The sequence below is a fragment of the Mytilus edulis genome, chromosome 1, assembly GCF_963676685.1.
Source record: "Mytilus edulis chromosome 1, xbMytEdul2.2, whole genome shotgun sequence".
Lineage (NCBI taxonomy): Eukaryota > Metazoa > Mollusca > Bivalvia > Mytilida > Mytilidae > Mytilus > Mytilus edulis.
Window position 1 is genome coordinate 23143724 of NC_092344.1, and position 25589 is coordinate 23169312.

At 32.2% G+C, this 25589-nt stretch overlaps 3 protein-coding genes across 7 annotated transcripts in view; 2 read left to right on the top strand and 1 right to left on the bottom strand.

The window, feature by feature from the left end:
- Positions 1 to 3842, bottom strand: part of LOC139528285 (NEDD8-activating enzyme E1 catalytic subunit-like) — a 45731-nt gene extending 41889 nt beyond the window's left edge. For 3 of the 4 annotated variants that reach the window (XM_071324222.1, XM_071324232.1, XM_071324200.1), the window contains exon 1: positions 3717 to 3842. The gene's annotated coding sequence lies outside the window, so the exon portion shown is untranslated. The remainder of the gene's footprint in view (positions 1 to 3716) is intronic. The other variant, XM_071324213.1, reaches the window with a different exon arrangement.
- On the top strand, positions 1490 to 2017 carry LOC139484125 (uncharacterized). Its single transcript, XM_071268149.1, has one exon. The coding sequence runs from the start codon at positions 1490 to 1492 to the stop codon at positions 2015 to 2017; it is 528 nt and encodes a 175-aa protein (XP_071124250.1).
- A 511-nt stretch (positions 3843 to 4353) lies between the features above and the next one.
- Positions 4354 to 17163, top strand: LOC139528319 (PRA1 family protein 2-like). 2 transcript variants are annotated; one of them, XR_011665570.1, is made up of 4 exons: positions 4354 to 4558; positions 11569 to 11786; positions 13933 to 15933; positions 16104 to 17163. XR_011665570.1 is itself a non-coding variant. In XM_071324254.1 (3 exons), the coding sequence occupies exons 1-3, from the start codon at positions 4380 to 4382 to the stop codon at positions 14070 to 14072; spliced, it is 537 nt and encodes a 178-aa protein (XP_071180355.1). In that variant the 5' UTR covers positions 4354 to 4379; the 3' UTR covers positions 14073 to 17163. The 2 variants fall into 2 exon arrangements, 1 of the variants encoding a protein (XP_071180355.1); XM_071324254.1 differs by having other exon boundaries at positions 13933 to 17163.
- Positions 17164 to 25589: the final 8426 nt, after the last annotated feature.

Here is a 25589-nt window from a genome sequence, read left to right on the forward strand (position 1 = left end):
ATTGTACCCCCTACTCTAGACCTTTAATTTCCAAAAATCTGGCAATTCTTACTCTTTTATGTAGTAAGAATACACCAATAAGTAGTTTGTATGTATTTAACTTGCTGGAAAAGATATTTTGAAAATTTAACTTTGCCATGGTATTTTGACCCCCCTGCGGTATATTGAACCCCCTACTCTAGACCTTTAATTTCCAAAAATCTGGCAATTCTTACTCTTTTATGTAGTTAGAATTCACCAATAAGTAGTTTGTATGTATTTAACTTGCTGGAAAAGATATTTTGAAAATCTTACTTTGCCATGGTATTTTGAACCCCCTGCGGTATACTGAACCCCCTACTCTAGGCCTTTAATTTCCAAAAATCTGGCAATTCTAACTGTTTTATGTAGTTAGAATTCACCAATAAGTAGTTTGTATGAATTTAACTTGCTGGAAAAGATATTTTTAAAATTTTACTTTGCCATGGTATTTTGACCCCCTCCCCCTTTTTTTACCATGGAAAATCAAAACTACCCTTATATATATATATATACATATGTTATAATTACAAATAATTAAAGCATTCAAGCTACATATGGTCTAGTTATAATGTGTCAGTAAGTATTTTGAATGACATTTTGTTGGTAAAGACTTCAGAGCACTTATACCAAGCAAAGATATTTCTTTTAATTAAGCATTGAAAATGTACCTCCCTTGCTTGTATGAATGATTTTTTAATCTATGATGAGCTTTAGAATAATGTAAAATGTTCTAATATTCATCTAGGATGAAAAAAACAGGGGGGTTCAATTTACCATGGGGGTTCAATTTTCCATACAGGGGGGGTTCAATTTACCATGGGGGGGTTCAATTTACCATAGCGGTATTTTGACCCCGGGGTCAATTTACCATGGGGTTCAAAATACCATATGACACCGGCATAGTCTATGGTCCGCAAATATAAAAAATCATCAAAAAGACCTTAGGAGGGTATCAGGTCCGTTTGCGCCCAATATACTTTCGCACCCTACACGTTCGCACCTCGCACGTACGCACCCAAGGTCCGTTCGCTCTCTACACGTTCACGCCCAATTTTAATTCAAATTCCAGTTGAATAATTGGAAAATCATAGATTGTTGTTTTTAATTGCTTTCGTGTAAATACTGAATATATTTATAGCTTGGTATGAGTAAAAGATTGAAGATTCTGAAACAATAAAATATAGCAATACACTATTATAACCAAAACATGATAAAATTTATTCAACACACACAAAAAAAAAAAAACGTAGTCAGAATCTCACTTCATTTTGAATCAAGTCAATGAAACAAAGTTACAGCAATACACTAACCAAAACATGATTAAGAGTTATTCAACACAAAATTAAACGTTGACAGAATCCCACTTTATTTAGAAAGGAATATCATTTTTATCACAATACACTATCCAAAACATGATTAAGATTTATTTAACACAAAAAAAAATGCTGTCTCACTTTATTTTGAGACAATGAAAACAATAATACTTATAAGAACTATAAAAATTGAAGAACCATCAGAAGTAACCAGGCAGGATATAAAACGTGCAGCAAGAGAAAGTGTTTTAAGAAAATGGCAGAACCAATGGGAATCAAGTCAACGTGGCAGAAATTATTATAACTATCATCAAAAAGTTTGTCAAAAAATACCAAAAGATTTACCATCCAAATGGTCGTTTTCAATTATTACTAGTTTGAGAACAGGTTATTGTGATCTAAATGATTACAAATCCAAAATCATACCATCAACAGACAAAAATTGTTCCTGTGGAGAGCCAGAAACTGTAGAACACTACCTTTTACATTGTTCTAACTATGAGGAGGCTAGAGAGAGGATGAGAACATCTATTTACTTCATAACAGGAAATATACATATGGATTTAGACACCTTTCTAGGAATCGATGAAGAAGACATTAATAGAGACAATCGAAATGAGATATTGTGCCATCTGGAAAATTATTTAACGGAGTCTGGTAGATTCAAAAACACTATACAGTAAAAAACACTATAATTCTAAATCAAAATTAAGTCAAAATTTTTTAAGCAGCAGCCACCATTTCAATTAATTACATGAGTGAACATTACATATGCAGGGCCGTAACTACATTGAGGCAAATGAGGCAAATGCCTCATGTTTGAAATTTAAAAAAAAACCAAAAAAAAAACAACCTGAAACAAAAAGATTGTCAAATTGTTTTGACGGAAAGTGTCAGTCTTGCAAGAAGCCAGTTCTCTTCACTATCTGGTGTAGCCCTTCATGTTTTTCGTGATCCATGTTTCTATTTTACGTTTAGTTATCAGAGTTGATGGTCTATTATTGTGTGTACTTCTATGTCCCGTGTTTGTCTTTTGTTAATTTATTGTCCTACTTAATGACTATAGTCTGAGTGTTGATTTCATTTGTAAACGTGTAGTTTTGCAATGTTGCATGCCAACCGATGTCCAGACAATGTGCGAGAAATTTTAAGAATATATGATGCTACAAGACACAGAAATGAATCTTTGTTTCTGCATGGAGAATTGAACTTGAAATCAAAGAGAACAAAACTGGCTTTTTTCGTAGATAAAACTAGAAAGCTGACATGGTTGAAATTGAAATATGGTTACCAATTCCACGGTATCAAAAAAATTGAAAAAAAAACAACAGCAATGTATTGCCATATGACCTTTTACATTGAAGGGTTACCCTTGCATTAAGTCATGTTCAGACTCTTTTAAGAGAAAAAAAGGAATATTGAGTACACGTGCACGGAACCTAATCGCACACAATGTCAATGTATAGAAAAATACGAATGATCAATTGTTAAAGTTTAATTCCTGTTCTTTATCTTGATAGTTGCTGGATGGTCTCCAACAATAAAAGAATCATTAAAATCGTAAAACAAGATCAAGATGGTCCCTAGTGTCGACTTTAACAGTACTAGTACTTAAAGTATAATACTGCACTGTCACTATATTTAAATCTAGTCATAAAAAAATCACCAAAGTCTAAGTACAATACAAGACAGACAGATTCGGTATTAAGGATTATGAGAATTACGATTTTTGCTTTATTCATCATATATATATCGATCTTTTTTTAATGTTATCCCTAAAACCTGAAAGTCTTAAAATACAATGATTTTTTGTTATTGCTATGAGACCAGAATATTGTTGAAAAAATAGCTCAGAATGCACGATTTTGCATTATTTTTCTCAGAGCGTCTGGGGGCCTTCAGCGCCCCCCCGACTCCTAGCCAAAAATTTTTCGCCTCGCTACGCTCGGCGAATGTTTTGCCTCACTTGTAAAAGAGGCTAGTTACGCCCTGATATGTGAAGAAACTACAAAAGAGGAAACGTAAACAAGTGTTTACAGTGTCATTTGGGACACTTACTAAAGACTAAAGATTGTACTTGCCAAAACTTGATTACAAAGTTATTAAACACAAAACTAATTAAAATTGGGCGCGAACATGTAGGGTGCGAACGGACTTTGGGTGCGAACATGTAGGGTGCGAAAGTGAAAAGGGGCGAACATGAGTGGGTGCGAACGTGAATGGGTGCGAACGGACCCGGATTCCCTTAAGAGCAACATAGCTAATTCCAGATCAAAGATAGGTGCAACTTTGAAAAGAAAGCTGAAAATATCAGATTAGGAAAGAATACAGGATATCTTGTTCCCTAGAAAAAGCTATATCTGCTTCGTATTTCACATGTACCTGTTTTTTCGTTTTCTCTGTTTTTATGATTCTTTTACCGGTTGTTGTTACTTGTTTTCTTGAATGTCATAACAAAGATCGAGGTGTTTCAAACGTTAATATCATTCGGATGCTATTATTGACAAGTAGCTCACACGATTTCAGAAGTGGCTACATCGGATGTCATCAGTAGTAGTACAAAGTTAATAAAAAAAATTGAAACAAAATTTAACCACAACGTACATAAATTTAGGCACTATACAGTTGCGTTCCAGTACTATAATTAAGCTTGATTTGAAATAAAAATTATCATAATATATTTATTTTGATCTAGTATTTATTGTGTAGTTATGTTTTGTAAGAGAACCGTTTTATCATTTTGTTAATTTTTGAAAAGTTGTAGCGTTTTGTTATTTGAAATGCTGTACAAGAATTTGTTGTGCAGTATTTGATTCTATATGGATACAATCTCAAAGTGTATAGTTTTTTAAATTGTTGCTTATATCATAACAAACAAATTAAAAAAATATATATATTCATATTTGCTTAATAAAAAAAATTCAAGCCTTTTGTTTATTTATTTTTAAAAATATTTGTACAAAAATAAAATAAACATAACATGTATTTCACCATTTGTATCAGTGTTGATATTTTAAAGCTCCAAGCGGCCTCTAAATTGACAGCATGGCTGAAGTACAGATTGCTCCTCTCCGTTCCATGAGTGATTTTGTATTGGACTCTGCTAGATTTCAAGTTCCTAACATCAAAGACGCAGAGAAATGGGCGAACAGAGTTCTGAACAATCTATTGTATTACCAGACGAATTATTTTCTGGTAGCTTTGATCGTCTTTTTATTGATTGGGTATGCATACAAAATCATTTAAAAAAAATATTTGTGAAACCGGTTATACTTTTCACCTTTTATATTTGTTTCAACTGATATTTGTATTGTCTTTAAACATGCGATCCAGCGTCTTAAGAAGACTTAACTTGTTAACCAGTCAGGGACTTACTTAAAAGTGATTTTCTAAATCACTGATTCAAGTAAATTGAGTAACAAAAAAAAAAACTAACATTACATTGTATGTCCACAAAGGTTGGAAGTAAGAGTTGTCTTTCTTTAATTATCACCTTTTTCAAGAAGTTCAAATAATCACTACACTACATGGTTTAATCTCATTCAGGGGTTTCATGATCTTTCATGTCGACTGGTACTTTCCCAAGGATCTCCATGGCCTGTTTAACGATGGCGCCCCACCATCGTTCAAATGTCTTGCGCCACTGTCAAATGACTCGCGCCATCGTTATATTGTCTTGCGCCATCGTTAAAATGTCTTCCGCCGTCTTTCAAAACTTCATCGTTTTTTTGTAGCCAGACGCCATTTTTTTATCAATTATAATCAAATGCATGTAATTGCATAACCCTTAGGCTTTTTATGTTATAATCCAATACAGTTCTAACGCCTGAGGGATATCTGGATTAAGATCGCTAATCACTTGTAATGTAACTGAGCTTGTACAGGTACATGTAGATCAACAAACCAGACAGGAGAATACTATCTGAGGATAGACGATCCATTTGTCGAATTAATCAACTAAGTTGCAGCAAATGATTATGATAATTTAGATTAAATAAATAAATTAATAATCCAGTTACAAAGAAAACAGTTTAAAAAGTCGAACACATGCTTTATTTTGACTTACGCAATCAGCATCCCTCTTTTTTAAGAAGTACAAAATAAGACGCAAAACAGTGAATATTATTTCATCGTAAATAACTCGAGTACTGCTGTAACAACAATTTAGAATTACAAGTTTAAAAGTAAAAACTTAAATATTTCCTGTGAAGAAATATCGTATCGCAATTCAGAATTCATTTCGTTTATTACAATCAAATTGATACATACGCGTTTCCGGTTTCTATTCAGATTCGAAAGATGCATGTTTCACAGCATCAATTTGCCAGATAAAGTCATTAAAAACCTTAACATTTGTCAACGTTTGCTTTACAAATCTCTTTAACTCTTAACATAACCCGTACGAACCGTTTTGTTAATTTGTTGCTGCAAATCAGCCATACCGGTAATGGGTTCTGAATTTGACAGTGTCCATGAAAAATAAGCTCCACATCATATGATTTTTAGCCCCCATAACAATTACCAAAAATACAAGAAATCTACATGGGGACCTTCATGACAGCTTTTGGTCATTCTCGACTAAGGGGGGACCATGAAGACTTGGCATTTGAATGGTTAAAAACGGCAATGAATGAAAATATTGATACTTCTAATTCTATAATGAAAGTTCAAATAAATCTATACTATTAAACGAGAAGACCTCATTTTGGGTGTCGCTTCTCTTCCTTCCACAATAAATCAATCATCATGCCTCTGTGTCCTATAGGTAACATGCATAGTCGCATTTGTCATCCATTCTTATGATTATTCAGATTGAGTTATTTTGGGAGAAAAACGACAAAAAAGGAGTCCGGATATGATTCCGTCATCAGACTGACTTTTAGTCATAGATAAGACTTCCGGTTTGAAACATGCACAAACACAACCAATCTTATGATAGATAACAAAAAATGAAAAATAAATAAGCCTATCAAATCGTTCTCCATGTCATGGTGTTTAGATCGCAAGAACCACAACTATTATAATACCTCCTTATAGAGGACAATTATTTTTCGCGTTTATCTACATGTAAACTACAATTATACTACTTTAATATATAGAGACTCTCTGTATTCTGTCTACTGTTTTTCTTTCAATTGTTTACTATTTAAGGGGTCATACCAGTTGCATCTATACTATTAAACGAGAAGACCTCATTTTGGGTGTCGCTTCTCTTCTTTCCACAATAAATTAATCAACACGCCTCTGTGTCCTATAGGTACAGTGCATAGTCGCATTTGTCATCCATTCATATGATTATTCAGATTGAGTTATTTTGGGAGAAAAACGAGAAAAAAGGCATCCGGATAATGTCCCGTCATTGGACGAAATTTTAAGTCAGATTAGACTTCCGGTTTGTGTTTTTCTGTATACATGTACTTTGAACAAATATACAAAGAATAAAGTGTATTTTCAGAATTCTATCTGCTATCATTTTCAAGTTTACTATCTACGGCGATCACAGAGTTTATTAAAAAATAATAATAATAAATAGAGAGGGTCTGTATACTCACGTGTGTTTACTATACCAATGACCACCATGAATCGATTAGTAAACTTAGAATTGAAAGTAAATAAACTATATTTATATAGTTACTGTAATGAATGTTCATAATATACAGATAAGCGCTATAAATATTCATGTGAACTTTTGATACCTTTTCTAAAATTCTCCAGTCATTAAATCTTTTACAAAATTCATTGATTACAAAAGAAAAAGAAGATGTGGTATAATTGCCATGTTGAGACAACTCTAGATAATCGCTAAAAATATTCATGTGAACTTTTGATACCTTTTCTAAAATTCTCCAGTCATTAAATCTTTTCATTGATTACAAAAAAAAAAGAAGATGTGGTATGATTGCCATGTTGAGACAGCTCTCCACAAGAGACCAATATGACACAGAAATTAACAACTATAGGTCACCGTACGACCTTCAACAACGGGCCTTATTTGTGCACAAAAAATGAACGAAAAACGAATATGTAACACATAAACAAACGACAACCACTGAATTACAGGCTCCTTACTTAAATGTTCATAACATACTAAATGTATGTTCATATTGAAATTGATAGAAAACCAAAAATTGGGAATTTTGGAAATAATGACTTATGATACTTTTGCTGAAATTCTCCAGTCATTCAATATTTTACAAAATTCTTCCAAAAAACACTTTACATACTTTAAACTACGCTCTGAATGACCGCGATTTCGCGGGTGTGTTCTAGTATAATTTAAATAAGCAATGAATTAGCATGTTCACCATTCCTTGTATGGAGGGATAAAATACTTCCGATCGCGCTACACTGTACAACGTAGACACGGTTTGTAATGGTGAAAGTTCCTCCATCGTTCAATTTTCATCCATGGAGATCCCTGCTTTCCACGTTTCTAGGTGATACTTTTCAATTTATTCCATGAATATCTTATATAAAAATTCCTACATTTAGGCGGTACTTGTCAATAGCATAGGAGGGTAAAAGTACCGGGTACCGCCTCCTAATGAATGGCCTGCTCATTGTAGCTTTAAATATGCAATACAGCAATAGACTCCAACTGATCGGATATCGGCTATTGTAATATTATTTCCACATGTTCAAAACATCAAACCCTTCCCTATATGTTTAATGTTAATTTTATCGTGTAATCAAATATCGGATGTAAAAATATATCGGCAAATAGGATAAGAGTATTCAGGAAATTTTTGTCACAATTTTACAACAAAAATGAGATGAAAGACATACATGTATGATTTTTATTGTATTTATTGAAAGATAATATGTAAACAGTTTCAGAATAGTTATGACTTCAAATTCTACTTTTTGGCCAAATTTTTGTGGCATCTTTTCCCCCTTTTTATACGACCCCAAAAATTTAAAACAAAATGGTCATATATTAGTATCACGTTGTTGTCGTTGTCAGCGTGTCTGAGATAGATGGTTTCCTGATAATGACTTAATAAGTATAATAAGTAAATAGAAATCAATAAAATTTTATCACAATGTTTAACCACATAAGGAAGGTTGGGATTGATTTTGGGGGTTTTGGTCCCAAAGCAGGGTTGGCAAAAACCCGGGTTTTATGAGTATTGCCCAGCCCAGTGGGTAATACTGGGAAAACCCGGGTTTTACTGGGTCTTAGTGGGTAATACTGGGCAATACTGGGTAATATAAAATATTTGTCTGAATTTTAAAGAGGATTCAGTGATAAACACAAATGCAATACATTTAATAAGATATTTATACCCTATTTTGTTTGTTTAGCATTTGTCTAGATTGGCAAACTGTAAATAGAAAGCAAATAAATCATTTTTTTTCAAATGAATATAGCTCCTATTAAGAATTAACAATTACATGTATTAAAGAAACATCACATTTAGCAGTCAGAGCTCAAACATAAACAAGTCGATTTCTGTTTTTGACTTAAAGAAGTCAAACATGTATTTATTATAAAAATGTGTTTCAATTTTAGACTTATCTAAGTCACAAAATGACAGACTTGTTTAGGTCTATTTATGTTGATGAAAAAACTTAATTGTACTTGGTGGCCAAAGTACACCACCTATGACAGCAAAAACCTGTCTGAGAGTTCACAAGGACTTGAGCTATTTAAATTTAATTATCTAATTGAACATCCTTACTAAACACAGATGTTTTACCTCATTAAGTGTGGTTCCAGGTGGTTGCATTGTAACGTTAAATAACATTATCTCTGATTTTTTAGACTTTCATTCATATTTTTCTTTAGAAGACAAAGCATTGTCTTTCAGTGTTGTCATTATTTGATTTAGATGCATGACCTTTTTATAAATATGCGTGGGTCTTGAAGTTAACCAATTTTGATATCTTATCGACTTGTAGGAGTCGATATTTGCAACTTTTTGATTCTGATGAATTATTTCTTGCTTAACAATATTTGACTTATTAAAGTTGTATTTTGTCTTGCATGAAAGGGAGACAAATCCTAAAACTTACAAATCTAGACCTCTATGAGTCAAAAGCAGATTAAGACTTATTTATGTCTGAGCTCTGACTGTTTAGATAATGTATATGTACTGTCACTAATTAATAAGTAATTATTCAGATTAGAACATAGATTTGTTTATTTAACAATAATCAGTCCTTTCAATTTTATAAGTGTTAATGGCATGACCCTGTAGGGTGTTTATTTAGCAATATGAATGTATAACAATTAAAATTAACAATTCACTTAAACACTGCAATAAAATGCATTTTTTCAAAGTTTGGACTATTGAAACAATACTTGGTAATTAAAAGGTATCTTTAAATGTGCAAATCTTGTATTCTGTCTATATATAAAATTAATAGAGAAGAGAATGAAATTGAATTTTCTAGAAATGACTGTCAATGGTTATCTGTATAAAAAGTATATATTTAGCTGTTATACTATGAAACTATAACAAGTCTTTACTATTTTGTGTTAAGATAAGCTTAAAAAATCATATTGCCCAGTAATGCCCACTATTACCCATTTCTGGGAGTATTGCCCAGCTGGGAAAACCCGGGTTTTCCCGCCCGGGAATTCCCAGGTGGGTAATACTTTGCCAACCCTGTCCCAAAGGTTTAGGAATTGGGCTCAAGTAAGCATTTTTGTAGTTTCCAGTCAATAACTTGTGCTTAAGTGTACAAATCTCTCTCTGAAATTATACCACAAGTTTCCATATTATAAAGGGATGGTTATGGGGGTTATGGCTCAAATCATTTAGCAATTAGGGGCAAAAAGGGGGAAAACAAGGGTTTTTCTTGTTAAAGGACAATTTAGACAATTTAAAAGCAGTGTTAGGGAGGTAATTCAATTTTATTTAAAGAATACTGTCTATATATGTTTGATTACCTCATTTACACCGCTTGCAAATAATATATTAAGAAATGATGATTGTCTTGAGATGATTAGCTGTAAATTTATTTTTAGAAGAATCCAAGATACATGTACTATTTTAAAATGATTGTTAATTTTTAACCATGACTGTATGTCATTTTATATTTTAATATTTTATGATGTGTTGAAATAAGTATTTATTGTTGCAAACTCCATTAGAAATTTGAATTGAGATAATTTTTGGAATAAGGGAAAGGGAGAAGTGAAAAAAAATTGAGGGGGAGTACAATTTTTCTCATAATTTCAGATTTCAGAAATTAAAAAGGAAATTTCTTCAAATATTTTTTTTGAGGGGATTAATATTCAACAGCATATATAGTGTATTGCTCAAAAGCAAAAAAAAAATATTTAAGTTCATTAGACCACATTCATTCTGTGTCAGAAACCTATGCTGCATCAACTATTTAATCACAATCCAAATTCAGAGCTGTATCAAGCTTGAATGTTGTGTCCATATATACTTGCCCCAACAGAACTGTTCAGGGTTTGACCTCTGCAGTCATATAAAGCTGGGCCCTGTGGAGCATCTTGTTGCCATACTTTATAACAAATAAATGCAGATTGTTGCCATGGATACACCCAAAAATAATTATATTTCACCATTTTATATACTGGATATAAAATCTGTGAAAGATTCTGATTACATACATGTACATATGCACATAATATATGACACAAAAAGTAAGCTTAATATTGCAAGAAAGCAATGAAAAAAGGGGATAGTAAAATTTATTATAGACAATTTTGATATTTTTTCCTAACTGTTTATTGCTACCATCAATTATGATTTTAACCTTATTTTACATGATTTCCAAAGCATCAGTAAATACAGGTGAGCGATACAGGCTCTTGAGAGTCGCTAGTTTGTCCTTAGGTTATTCTAATCCAGGATTTTTAAAAAGTTGTGAAAATTGGTATTGTTTTAATTACATCATGAACATGTTAAAGGCACTGAATTGAAACATTATCATGATTATGGATTATGGTTCTAAGCACATTGAAAAACATATGGGTTATGGTTCGAAGCACACTGAAAAACATATGGATTATGGTTCTAAGCACATTGAAAAACATATGGATTATGGTTCTAAGCACATTGAAAATCATATGGATTATGGTTCTAAGCACATTGAAAAACAATTATCACCAATACATGATGTAGTTGTAAATCTCTGTGAAAGTATCAGCACAATTTCTGTCAATTAAAAACTTTATCCACATTAATTAAAACAGAACTCAATGATCATAATGCTTATCCTGAATTTTGTTTTAAAGTTTGTTTTTTCTTTTCAGAATTCTTCATCCTGTTAAGATGGTGTGTGGCTTTGCTGCCATTTCAGTGGCGTTTGGTGTCTTTGTATATTGTACAAACTCGCAATTTACAGCCCGTCGGTTTAAACAAGATCATCCACTGATTAGTGTTTTAATAGTGCTAGCTGTAGGATACCTACTAGTATATATGATTGGGGCAGTGATAGTTTTCATGTTTGGCATAGCATTCCCATTACTTTGTAAGTAACACTACTAGCATGACTAGTACTTGTCTCACATTTTTATGGCCCCGCAACTAAGTTGTCAGTGCCAAATAGTTTTACCCTTGTCCGAAATTCCGTCATTCCGCAACAAACCATTATACAAAGTTTTTTTCTAAACGCCTTCAGATATTGGGCTGATTTTTGGTATGTGAGTTAACCATGATGAGTTACAGATCAAGTTGCAGTTTCGTTCCGCTCCGCTAATTTTTGCCGAAATTACGGGCTTTGGACTTTGATAATTTTGTTGAAAATCGCAGTTATACAGACTTTTTTTCTATACGCCTCCAGATTTTGAGCTGATTTTTATATGTGAGACTACCATGTTTGTGTCCACATGTGTTATTCAAATTGCAGATTTTCCAACTTTTTGGGATGGGGCCATTCGTGTCGCTTTGACACATCTAGGTTTTTTTTATAGTTTTACAGGTGTATTTATTGGTGTAACATATTAATTTAACAAAATATTTTTTTAAGATACATTTTTGTAACTTGTGTTTATCTGTAAAATAAAGGTAAAAACATTGAATTAGTATGATAAAAGTAAATAGGTTGGACCCATGATTTGTGTTTTAATCTGATTTTAGACAAATATAAACAAAATTGAAACAAATCACTTCAACTTAATCATTACCATATATTTATCATAACACAATTATGAACAGATGAATTGAGAATGGAAATGGGGAATATGTAAAAGAGACAACAACCCAACCAAAGAGAAGATAACAGCTGAAGGCCTCTAATGAGTCTTCAACGTAGTGAGAAAATCAGGCACTTGAATGTTGGCCTCAGCTGGCCCCTAAATAAAAATGTGTACTAGTTCAATATACATTGTACATAATATTATATGCTATGCATTTAGCCCAGTCAATCTAGCTTAAATTTGACCCTAACCTTAAAGTAATTGCAACAGAAGATTTTTCAGTTTTAATCTTTAGCATTACACCAAAATATACACAGAAAAAAGTCCCATAAAATCTTACTTGAGGAAGACTAAAAAATCACAATTTAAAATTCCTATGGAGATTTGCATTGAAAAGGAAGATAACTCTGTAAAGAAAGGCAGAAATATCATTAAAATTATACAAAATTATAACATTACCGCTTCTTTTCAACATAATGTAATGATTCTTGCTATTTTAGCCGTCTTTATAGTAAAACAAACAACTCTAAGATGTTTTTATATCTTTTATCAAGCTACAACCTAGATTTTGTAATTCATTAGTTGACCATTTATTGAATTTTCAACATGTCAATTTACTCCAAAGTAAAGAATCTCAAATTTAATAAAAATTATTAAGCATATATTCTTCTTTTTGTTGTTTAGAGTTTCTTTTAACAAGTTACATGTAGATGCTGAACAAATATAATATACAGATATAAACAATACCAAATTTTCACATTATTTTTTCAAAATAGTCACAAAGCCACAAATTTGCAATTTCTTCGATGAAAAATGCACCAAAAAAAAATAGAATACCCATAACACTTCGGTTTTGTACATTCTATGAGCAGAAGATTATATAACATGGTCAAATACACTTATAACCCCATCAAAGTATCATACTTTTATTACATTTTAAGAAAATCAACCAAAAATTGCCATAAAAAAGACTAATTTTTGCATAGTTATCTCCCCTTCCAATGTTAATTTCCATCGGAAATTAAAAATGCTGATTTTGAGTTTTCCTCAAGTTAGATTTTATGGGACTTTTTTCTGTGTATATTTAGGGCTTAATGCTATAAATTAGAACTAAAACATTTTCTGTTGCAATTAGTTTGAGGTTAAAACTTAGTTTGACTGGACTAATTAGCTACAGGCTGAGCCATAAAAACATTTAAGGGACCCAGGGAAAGTGCTTTGAAATCTGCAATAGTGGATACAGTGGAAATGAAAGTGAAAGTCTTAATTTGCCTCTATGGACGGTTATCCTACTTTTGAAAGTGTCTTTCTCAGTTATCGTGTATATTTTGATTGAAAACCCTTAACAATAATAATATGAATGAAAGATTAAGATAATTTAGTGTGTTTGTTTATGATCAAGGAATCCAGTGACACACATAAGAACTCACTTTTCCCCTTCTAAAACACTTATTCATGATCTGTTTCTTATCATTACAGTAGTCATTGTTCATGCATCACTTCGAATGAGGAATGTGAAAAACAAGATAACAAATAGAATTGAACATATTGGATTGAAAAGAACACCAATGGGTATAATATTGGAAGGCTTAGGTCAAGAGCAGGAAGCTGGATCATAGAGTAAATTTGGAACAGCAAAGAGATGTTTTAAATGAGATGGAATCTCAAGGATGATGTGCAATTTTAACCAGCTGTAAACGCAGTTACATGTGATACAATTATTTGTACTATATGAGTGGTTTATGTTAGTATGTGTAGTTGTGGTATTTGGGTATCAGTTTAATTTAAATCTTGCCTTTATTATGTATTTAAATCAATTTAGTATTAAGGTGTAATGAACTGCTTAAAATATATTGGAAAAACTGTTATTTGAACCATTAACAAAATATATAAACTCATTCAACTTATTTATTGGGTAAACATTGTCATATAAATGTATGTCATACTTTATCCTACAGTAGAACATTCATCAGACATTATCATGATATACCATACGACATATAGCATGGCCAGTACATTAAACAATATTAAATAAATTTTGATTGTAACCTACTACAAGTTAATGAAACTTTACAGCTTATATATTTACATGATATTCTTTAGCTCATGTGGATTTGGTCTTATAATTACTTTTTATAAAATAAGTAAAACTAATAGGTCTCAGATCACTGCAGATATTTGGATAAGCAAGGTGTATATTTATCTTTTTATATACATATATATATATAGAAAAGAGAGAAGCAATTTACTGTGTAATAGCTTCATATTTTGAATTTTTCATTGTACATTTTGTATCTTTCAGATGTTAAATGGTGTCTGTGATTACATGCATTTGTGTTGCTATGCTAGATTTTTACTGTTTTAAGGAATTGATGTATGTTTTATGTTATTCAATTGTATAATGATAATGTCTTTCATACTCTAGTTTTAATTTTGTTCTTTTTTTTTCATTTAAAAATTAAAAGCACTGTACTTGCAGTATAGTCATGTAGCTATATAGACATCATTTTAAATTCAAGATTTTTTTTTAATTTCAACCAAGAAAATCCTCAAGAATATTATGTTAAAAATTGTTAAAATGTGGCATTGCCTTTGCTGTTTGATATGTTATCTTACCAAACAAATTATCTGCTTTAAGAATTAACCATGTAATTAAACCCCACATTTTGTTCATTTGAGAAAAGATCACTGAAGATTCATCACTGATCCTTTGCCATGATCTTGTTTAACAATAAATACTTAATGGTTATATTTTATCTTCAAAAGTGCCATGAAGAACCAAAGTATTTGGAATTAAATGTACATATATATATTTATTTATAATAGTTACATGTATAATGAATAATAACTAGCTACTTTCTGTCTGATCCATTTTCCTACTTAAAACTTTTCTAATTATAGTGAAATTATGTTATATACATGTATTGGTAAATTAAATTAAAATGTAATGTTTCAAGTGTCATCAATGATTATTAAATTTTCATTTCTTTAAATAGTTTACATTGAGATTTGATGTCACAAGCATACATATTGTCAAATGTGTATTGTAATAAATGATAACTTAATGTCTGATGTGTATCTAAACCGACCCTGCAAGACCCTTATGGGTATTCAAGGTGGTTAGAAACCCCTAATGCATGATTTAAAAGGTTTCATTATAATTTTGACTTGCATATTACATAGTACTTAATAACTTTAAGTTATGTTCATAATCTTTTGTAACAAAGAATGCATAATAATCTACCAAATTTTATTCATCTTGCATTGATTGTAAAATTGGATGATATTCATCCTTAGAATCATCTGAATGAGAGCAAGCTTCTGATAAGCACATGTTGCATCAGTCCTGATAAACTTTGTTTTTTTCAGTTTTAACCATAAGGGAAAGTTATCATAGTATAATTCAGAGTTCAATTTTCATTTGTTTGTCTGTCAAATAAATATAAAACATAAAACTGTGTTTACAATCACCTAGGATAGGTTTAATGTTCCTGTTTACAATCACCTAGGATAGGTTTAATGTTCCTGTTTACAATCACCTAGGATAGGTTTAATGTTCCTGTTTACAATCACCTAGGATAGGTTTAATGTTCCTGTTTACAATCACCTAGGATAGGTTTAATGTTCCTGTTTACAATCACCTAGGATAGGTTTAATGTTCCTGTTTACAATCACCTAGGATAGGTTTAATGTTCCTGTTTACAATCACCTAGGATAGGTTTAATGTTCCTGTTTACAATCACCTAGGATAGGTTTAATGTTCCTGTTATGATATCTCACAGTAGTATCATGTTTTAAGCAGCTCCTTATTTTGCAATTGTCAAATGGGAAAACTTAACTTTGTACCTAAGTACCTATAAACTGAAGTAGAATATGTGACATGACTCAATTCTTTCTAACTGAACCAAATAAGCTGAAAAGGTCATTAAAGTGTTAGTATACATTTTAATAGTTTTCATATTTGTTGTTGCAGAGTTATGGGACTTGTTTAGTTATCATGCCTGTTGTTATTCCATCTGTCAGTTCAATGTCTGACCATGTCTCACAATTATTATATTATAATAATTAAAAATAATATTTAAAAGAATCCTTACTGTATTTGTACAAGGTTTAAGGTTTTATGAAGACTTGTTTTGTTTTGATTTTGATGATTTTAGAAGATTAGTGGTGACTTTTACCTCAAACAAAAGTCACATGACAACTCAATAATCATGCCTACACAGATAAAATGTTTACACAATGTAACATTTTAAAGAAACTACCTTTCGATTTTGTTGATTTTCAGATTACCTGTAAGCTTTTTTGGGTTATGGGACTTTTAATCATCAAAATAGTAGGCGTTGATTATGAAAAGTTTATTGATGACTCATGTGTGCTTTTTAAAAAGAATAACAAGTAAATTATTGACTTGAGTCACATCTAATGACTGTTAGCTCTATTTCGATTTTAAAGATTTGTCAATCCAGAGTGTCAGTTCTTTAATAACATCTGAAACAAAGCATTTTTTTCAAATGTTCCATAGTTAAATCATGATTCTTTAGGAGTTCTTATGAAATTTTAACACAATAATAGGTTCATTAGCTTCCTTCCATTATAATGATTAATTCAATGGTTATGAGACTGTAATCATCAATTGTTCATGTGGCATGATAACTTTAATTCTTTATCTATTTTGTACACACCATTTTACAAATATAATTTCTTATGGTGTTTAGAGTGTTTTTATAGTTTTTATACGACCGCAATAAATTTTTGCAGTCATATATTGTAGCAAATTTACCTGACCATATCGGGAAATAGGTATTAAGTCGGATTTTAACACATACTTGTGATTTGTTTAAAACCGGTTTTGATAAAATATAAACGAAAAAATGTCGAAATGTTCAGGATTTAATTAAATCCGTATTTCGGTAAGATGGTGCAAGCACACGATTTTTATTGCGTCTTACACTTTGAGAAGGGAATAATCTTTAACTACTTTATTCAAATATTGTGTAAAAATGTTAATTATGAGCTATGAAAGTCAAGTGGCTCGAGCATTTTTCTGAGGAAGTTTTAAAAAATTGCAAAGAAATATTTTTACAGTAGGTTAGCTTTCATTAGTCTTCACTATCTGTAGATTAACAACTTTTGGTTATATTTATAATTTAGAATCATCATTGAAGGTGGAGCACGATTGAACAGTTAATTAATTATATTGATGTGCAATTTGTATGCAAGAGTGACATTCCGTTGTATTATGTGCCAATTCGAAAAAGTTTTGCGAGTATTGTCTCCCTTTAACAGCTTCATTATTTTATAATTAAGTTTAGGTTTCTGATATAATTTTAAATAATTACAAATGTATCAATTCAATATATTTCAGTGTTTTGTTATTGGTGTATCAAAAACATTGATGTACAAATATAATTTCATAAATTTGAAACATTTAAAATGATTACATACCAATATAAATAACCGTTCATCATTTTTGAAAAAGACTATGAATGAAAATAGAATTATTTATCTTCCCTTGATGATAGATTGATAGGGAAATGAACCAGAGTTATCTAATGGCAATCACAGAGAGGGACTAGCAAGCAATTTTTAATTGTAGCTTATTCAACCTTAAAACAATTTTCCACTATAAACGAATGTTACTTTATAGGGACTTTGTTAGCTAAATCTACAAATTTTATTAGATATTATGATTTTTTATTGCAATAGATTAATATGCTATATATTGGTATGACGTTGGCGACTTCGTCGTGGTCCGAAGACACATTGGTTTTCCCACAATAACTTTAGTTTAAGGAAATAGAAATCTATGAAATTTAAACACAAGGTTTATGACCACAAAAGGAAGGTTGGGATTGATTTTGGGAGTTTTGGTCTGAACAGTTTAGGAATTGGGGGCCAAAAAGGGGCCCAAATAAGCATTTTTCTTGGTTTTCGCACCATAACTTGAGTATAAGTAAATAGAAATCTATGAAATTTAAACACAAGGTTTATGACCATAAAAGGAAGGTTGGGATTGATTTTGGGAGTTTTGGTCCCAACAGTTAAGGAATTTGAGGCCCAAAAGGTCCAAAATTAAACTTTGTTTGATTTCATCTAAATCTGAATAATTGGGGTTCTTTGATATGCTGAATCTTACTGTGTATGTAGATTCTTAATTTTTGGTCCTGTTTTCAAATTGGTCTACATTAAGGTCCAAAGGGTCCAAAATTAAACTCAGTTTGATTTTAACAAAAATTAAATACTTTGGGTTCTTTGATATGCTGAATCTAAACATGTACTTAGATTTTTGAATATGGGCCCAGTTTTCAAGTTGGTCAAAAATCGGGGTCCAAAATTAAACTTTGTTTGATTTCAACATAAATTGAATTCTTGGGGTTCTTTGATATGCTGAATCTAAACATGTTTTTAGATTTTTAACTGGATTTTTGTGACAAAAATGTCGGTTATTGATTTGGGGATGTATGGCGGGCGGGCGGGCTGTCGGGCGGGCGGGCGGCAATCAAATGTTGTCCGTGCATTAACTCATGAACAGTTCAACCAAAGCTTTTAAAATTTTAATATGTTATTACTGACAACTATACGAAGGTCAAGTTCAATAATGGCGATTTTGACTTTTACCGTTCAGGAGTTATGGTTCTTGAAAGATTGAAAAATGGAGTTTCCAGTTGTGTTCGTGCATTTACGCATGAACTGTTCTACCAAAGCTTCCTAAATTTTAATATGTTGTTACTGATGACAGAATGGAGGTCAAGTTCAATAATGATGATTTTGACTTTTACCGTTCAGGAGTTATGGATCTTGAAAGATCGTCAAATGGCGTTTCCATTCACGTTGTTGCATTTACTCATGAACCATTCAATCTAAGCTTTTCAAATTTTAATATGTTGATACTGATGACAAAATGGAGGTCAAATTTGATATTGACGATTTTCACTTTCACCATTCATCAGTAATGGTTCTTGTGATATTGCCAGGACACAAATAAATGTTAATAAATCCGGTTTGCTGTCGTTGTGACAGCCTCTTGTTTGATTATAGTCCCAGTTTTCAAGTTGGTCCAAATCGGGGTCCAAAATTAAACTTTGTTTGATTTCCACAAAAATTGAATATATGGGGTTCTTTGATATATGCTGAATCTAACCATGTATTTAGATTTTTGATATTTGGGCCCGGTTATCAAATTGGTTCACATTGAAGTCTTAAGGGTCCAAAATTGAACTTTATTTGAAATCATCAAAAATTGAATTCTTGGGGTTTTTTGATATGCTGAATCTAACCATGTATTTAGATTTTGGATATTGGACCATATTAGGTAAATGTCCAATTTAAAAATTTTAAGTTTTTAAGTTTTCGTTCTTAGAGAACATTCATTCTGTGTCAGAAACCTATGTTGTGTCAACTATTTAATCACAATCCAAATTCAGAGCTGTCTCAAGCTTGAATGTTGTGTCCATACTTGCCTCTACTGTTCGAACTCTGGGGTCGTATAAAGCTGCGCCCTGCGAATCATCTGGTTGTAATCTTTTACAAAAATCTTCTCCTCTGAAACTACTGAGACAAATTTAATCAAACTTGTCCACAATCATCATTAGGGTATCTAGTTTAAAAATGTTTCCGATGACCCCGCCCGCGAATCAAGATGGCCGACATGGCTAAATAGTACATAGGGTAAAACACAGTTTTTGGCTCATATCTCTGAAACCAAAACATTAAGAGCAATGGGGATAAAATTGTTCATTAGGTCAAAATCTGTCCTGAAATTTTCAGATCAATCAGGCAACCCGTTTTTGGGTTGCTACCCCTGAATTGGTAATTTTATGAAAATTTTGCAGCTTTTGTTTATTTTTCTTCAATATTATTAAAGAAAGATAAACTGTAAACAGCAATAATGTACAGCAAAGTAAGACCTAAAAATAAGTCAACATGACCAAAATGGTCAATTCACCCCTTATGGAGTTATTGCCCTGTTTAGTAAATTTTTAACAATTTTCATATATTTTGTAAATTTTTGTAAATTTTTACTAAATTTTTTCGTCTATAACTACTGCATGGGCCAAGTTCATTATAGAAAGAGATAATTTTAAGTAGCAAAATGTTCAGTAAAATAAGATCTACAAACACATCACCAGCGCCAAACACAATTTTGTCATGAATCTATATGTGTCATTTGTTTAATATGCACATAGACTAAGGTGAGCCACACAGGCTTTTAGAGCCTCTTGTTCATTTAACCCATTTAGTTATTTGGCAGAAATGATGTATAGAAGGTCTTCTATAAACTTTCATCATTTATATTAGATAAAAAGCGTAACTGCCAGATCTAGTGGCAGATTTTGATTTTAGGATTGATGATTTGGTTAGCCATTTGAAATAATCTCATTTACTGTTGCTCTGGTTCCAAACATGGTGGAACAGTTTCCATTTAAGCTGTAGGGGAAATCACTCTATGAAACAAGTAGCCTGTGTGAAGTAAACTTCGCAGGAATGATGTATAGAAGGACTGCTAAATATTTTTATACGACTGCAAAAATTAAAAAAATGTTGGTCGTATATTGGTATGACGTCTGCGTCGTCGTCGTCCGAATACTTTTTAGTTTTCGCACTCTAACTTTAGTAAAAGTGAATAGAAATCTATGAATTTTAACACAAGGTTTATGACCACAAAAGGAAGGTTGAGATTGATTTTGGGAGTTTTGGTCCCAACATTTTAGGTATTAGGGGCCAAAAAGGGCCCAAATAAGCATTTTCTTGGTTTTCACACTATTACTTTAGTTTAAGTAAATAAAAATCTATGAAATTTTGACACAAGGTTTACGACCACAAAAGGAAGGTTAGGATTGATTTTGGGAGTTTTGGTTCCAACAGTTTAGGAATTAGGGGCCAAAAAGAAGCCCAAATAAGCATTATTCTTGGTTTTCGCACAATAACTTTAGTATAAGTAAACAGAAATCAATGAAATTTAAACACAAGGTTTATGACAACAAAAGGAAGGTTGGGATTGATTTAGGGAGTTGAGGTGCCAACAGTTTAGGAATTAGGGGCCAAAAAGGGGCCCAAATAAGCATTATTCTTGGTTTTCGCACCATAACTTGAGTATAAGTAAATAGAAATCTATGAAATTTAAACACAAGGTTTATGACCATTAAAGGAAGGTTGGGTTTGATTTTGGGAGGTTTTGTCCCAACAGTTCAGGAATAAGGGCCCAAAGGGTCCAAAATTGAACTTTGTTTGATTTCATCAAAAATTGAAAAATTGGGGTTCTATGATATGCTGAATCTAACTTTGTATGTAGATTCTTAATTTTTGGTCCCGTTTTCAAACTGGTCTACATTAAGGTCCAAAGGGTCCAAAATTAAACTTAGTTTGATTTTAACAAAAATTGAATCCTTGGGGTTCTTTGATATGCTGAATCTAAAAATGTACTTAGATTTTTTATTATTGGCCCAGTTTTCAAGTTGGTCTAAATGGGGGTCCAAAATTAAACTTTGTTTGATTTCATCAAAAATTGAATAATTGGGGTTCTTTGATATGCCAAATCTAACTGTGTATGTAGATTCTTAATTTTTGGTCCTGTTTTCAAATTGGTCTACATTAAAGTCCAAAGGGTCCAAAATTAAACTAAGTTTGATTTTAACAAAAATTGAATTCTTGGGCTTTTTTGATATGCTGAATTCAAACATGTACTTAGATTTTTGATTATGGACCCCGTTTTCAAATTGGTCCAAATCAGGATCCAAAATTATTATATTAAGTACTAGTATTGTGCAATAGCAAGAAATTTTCAATTGCACAGTATTCAGCAGTAGCAAGAAATCTTCAATTGCACAGTATTGTGCAATAGCAAGAAATTTTCAATTGCACAGTATTGCGCAATAGCAAGAAATCTACAATTGCACAGTATTGTGCAATAGCAAATATTTTCAATTGCACAGTATTGCGCAATAGCAAGAAATATCTAATTGCACAATATTGTGCAATAGCAAGAAATTTTTCAATTGGAGTTATCTTTCTTTGTCCAGAATAGAAGTTGAATCAACTTAAATCATTGTTTTATACAATATACAATGTATATTCACTTTTACTATCAACTGATAAATTAAAACAATCTTTACCATTTAGTGATAACAAGCACTTTATTTTACATTTTAATATTTTATGATGTATTTAAATGAGTAGTTATTGTTGCAAACTCCATTAGAAATTTGAATTGAGATCAGTTTTGGAAAAAGGGAAAGGGGGATGTGAAAAAAAAATGGGGGGGGGGGGGGTTACATTTTTCTCATTTCAGATTTCATAAATAAAAAGAAAATTTCTTCAAACATTTTTTTGAGAGGATCAATATTCAACAGCATAGTGAATTGCTCAAAGGCAAAAAAAATATTTTAAATCTCATTAGACCACATTCATTCTGTGTCAGAAACCTATGATGTGTCAACTATTTAATCACAATCCAAATTTAGAGCTGAATCCAGCTTGAATGTTGTGTCCATACTTGCCCCAACCGTTCAGGGTTCAACCTCTGCGGTCGTATAAAGCTGTGCCCTGCGGAGCATCTGGTTGTCATTTGGTTTTAATTGGATTAAAACATTATAGACACATAAAGCAGTCATTGATTCTAATTGGACAAAAAAGGCCACATGAAGCAATCATTGATTCTAATTGGACAAAAAAGGCCACATGAAAAAACTTTCATCATCATCACAAATAAGACAACTCAACATCCAAGTCACAATTTGTAAAAGTAAACCATTATAGGTCAAAGTACGGTCTTCAACATGGAGCATTGCCTCACACCAAACAGCAAGCTATAAATGGCCTCAAAAATTACTAGTGTTAAACCATTCAAACAGGAAAACCAACTGTCAGACAGACTAAATCCTAACAAAAACGAGAAACACCACATCAACAAACGACTACTACTGAACATCAGATTCCTGACTTAGGACTATAAGCTTGTTATCTTAAATGATGTTTTCAATTAAGTAAATGATTAAGGAAAAGGGATAGTTCCACAACACACAATCACGAAATTATATCTGGACCTGATTGGGGGGGGGGGGACTGCATATTTATATGGGAAAGTATGTACGATATATGTCAAATGTTGGAGAACGTGGAACAAAATGATACTTCATTAAAGTCTTATTCATTCAGATAAGTATAAGTTTACATTAAATGTGTAAAACTCGTCTACAAATTCAAAAAAAAAGAGGGATGTAAATAAAAAAAAAACAATGGTTTCCAAACGGTTATGTTTTTTCCTGTATGCTATTGAAATAAAAGCCTGTATGGCTCACCTTTGGTTATATGCATATTAACCAAAGGCAAAGGATACTCTGCAACATTGGAGACAAAAACAGAATATCAAATATCTCTGTTTTGTTTATCTTTTACACTTTTTGTTCAAAACACAAAAGAAACCGGATACAAAAAATCCTTATCTATAAAGAGTGAGTCTACTAATTATTTCGGCAAAATTTGACTTATTAGTAGGTCTTGCCTTGCTTGTCATTTTTGTTATTTAAAGTGTCTATCTATAGATCTATTGTAAAAAAATTCTATCTTACAAGACAAAGGGGAATGGTAAAAATCGTCATTAAAGGACAATAACTCTAATAAGGAGTTGTTTGCCGATTCCTCCAAGTTGTCTTAAATATAAATCTTTTCTTGTTTCTATCAGTGGCGGATCCAGAAATTTTCATAAGTGGGGGCCCACTGACTGACCTAAGAGGGGGCCCGCTCCAGTCACGCTTCAGTGATTCCCTATATAACCCCCCCCCCCTAAATCCGCCTCTGTCTATTTACCTATTATAATTAAGTTGTAAGGCAAAAGACCCATAAATAGGGAAAAAAAGTCATCAAAGGGCAATAACTGTAATAAGGAGTCGGCTGACTATTTCGATCATGGGAGACTTATCTATATCAATGTACCTAACTATTATATATAAGTCAAGAAAGTCACGTGGCATGTGTATTCCGAATCCAAACTCACTTGATCAAACTCACCGGCAGATCCAGCTCCAGAGGCGGATTCAGAAAAAATTTGGTTGGTTATATAGGGAATCACTGAAGCTTGACGGAATCGCCCCCCCCCCCCCACCCCTTTAGGCAGTCAGTGGGTCCCCTCTTATGAAAATTTCTAGATCCGCCACTGAGCTCCAGTCCGCATATAAGATCATATAACTCGACACTAGTCGTAGGTACATGAGAAAGTGTGCTCTATCTAGCCCTAGGTATTAGATAATGTGTCTTCTGTTGACTTGTAGATCTTTGATGTAGACACTAGTGAATGTGTCCTTTATCATAGAAACTTAAAAGTGTTGTTTGTTGTTAAAACTAGAGAATGTGTTCTCTGTCGAAAGTACTAGCCCGAGGTTCTATCGCAGATACCAGAAAAAGTTACCTCCGTCGAAGATACCGTTATTCCATTATGATATGGCGTTACAGAATTGTAACTTTGAATTTGAAAATAAATACAGCAGATACATCTAAGTCTGCCTCATATTTTGAGAACAAAACTTTACTATATAAAGGATGCTTTCATCTTCCCTATAGTGAACTTTTCTTTTCAATGTTGCCAAATTCTAGCAGCGCCTTCATATGGAGTATATATCTCCTAGTTAATACGAGACTCCAGAGCTTTCGGCCCTCCTACGATTTCCTTTGAAAGAGGTTACTGCCCACAAGTCTACCCTCAATAGTTTTACAGACGCAACCACGACTGTTTTGTAATATCTGTTTCACAGATGGTGACGGATAACTTCAAATCGTCGTAAAGTTAAAACACATTCCAGTCCTCCTTTCCCCCGAATTTGACATTGCAAATGAAACTTTTAACCGGATATTAACTTTCATGATCAACACGACGGGTTCGAAGCACATGAGATGACCCCTAGTATTTGATGGGGTAAGTGTTCCTAAGTCTTTAGTTTTCTATTTTGTATGCTTTGATTGTCTTTTGGTCTATGTTTTCTATTTTGCCATGGCTTTGTTAGTTTGTTTAGGACTTACATGTTGGACATAGATGTTTTTTTGTATTTTTCTCTCCTCTTTTGGTATAACATGGTTGATTAATTGATTGATGTTTGCCTTTCTTTCAGTAGCAAGTATTTCATGCATTTTTAGGACGAGAAAAC

Excerpts from the sequence above, each read along its gene's own strand:
- LOC139484125 (XM_071268149.1), top strand. The coding sequence starts at position 1,490 with ATGAAAACAATAATACTTATAAGAACTATAAAAATTGAAGAACCATCA.
- LOC139528319 (XM_071324254.1), top strand. The coding sequence starts at position 4,380 with ATGGCTGAAGTACAGATTGCTCCTCTCCGTTCCATGAGTGATTTTGTA. Across the intron at positions 4,559-11,568 it reads ATCGTCTTTTTATTGATTGG|AATTCTTCATCCTGTTAAGA; the intron begins GTATGCATACAA and ends TTTTCTTTTCAG. Across the intron at positions 11,787-13,932 it reads CATAGCATTCCCATTACTTT|TAGTCATTGTTCATGCATCA; the intron begins GTAAGTAACACT and ends TTATCATTACAG.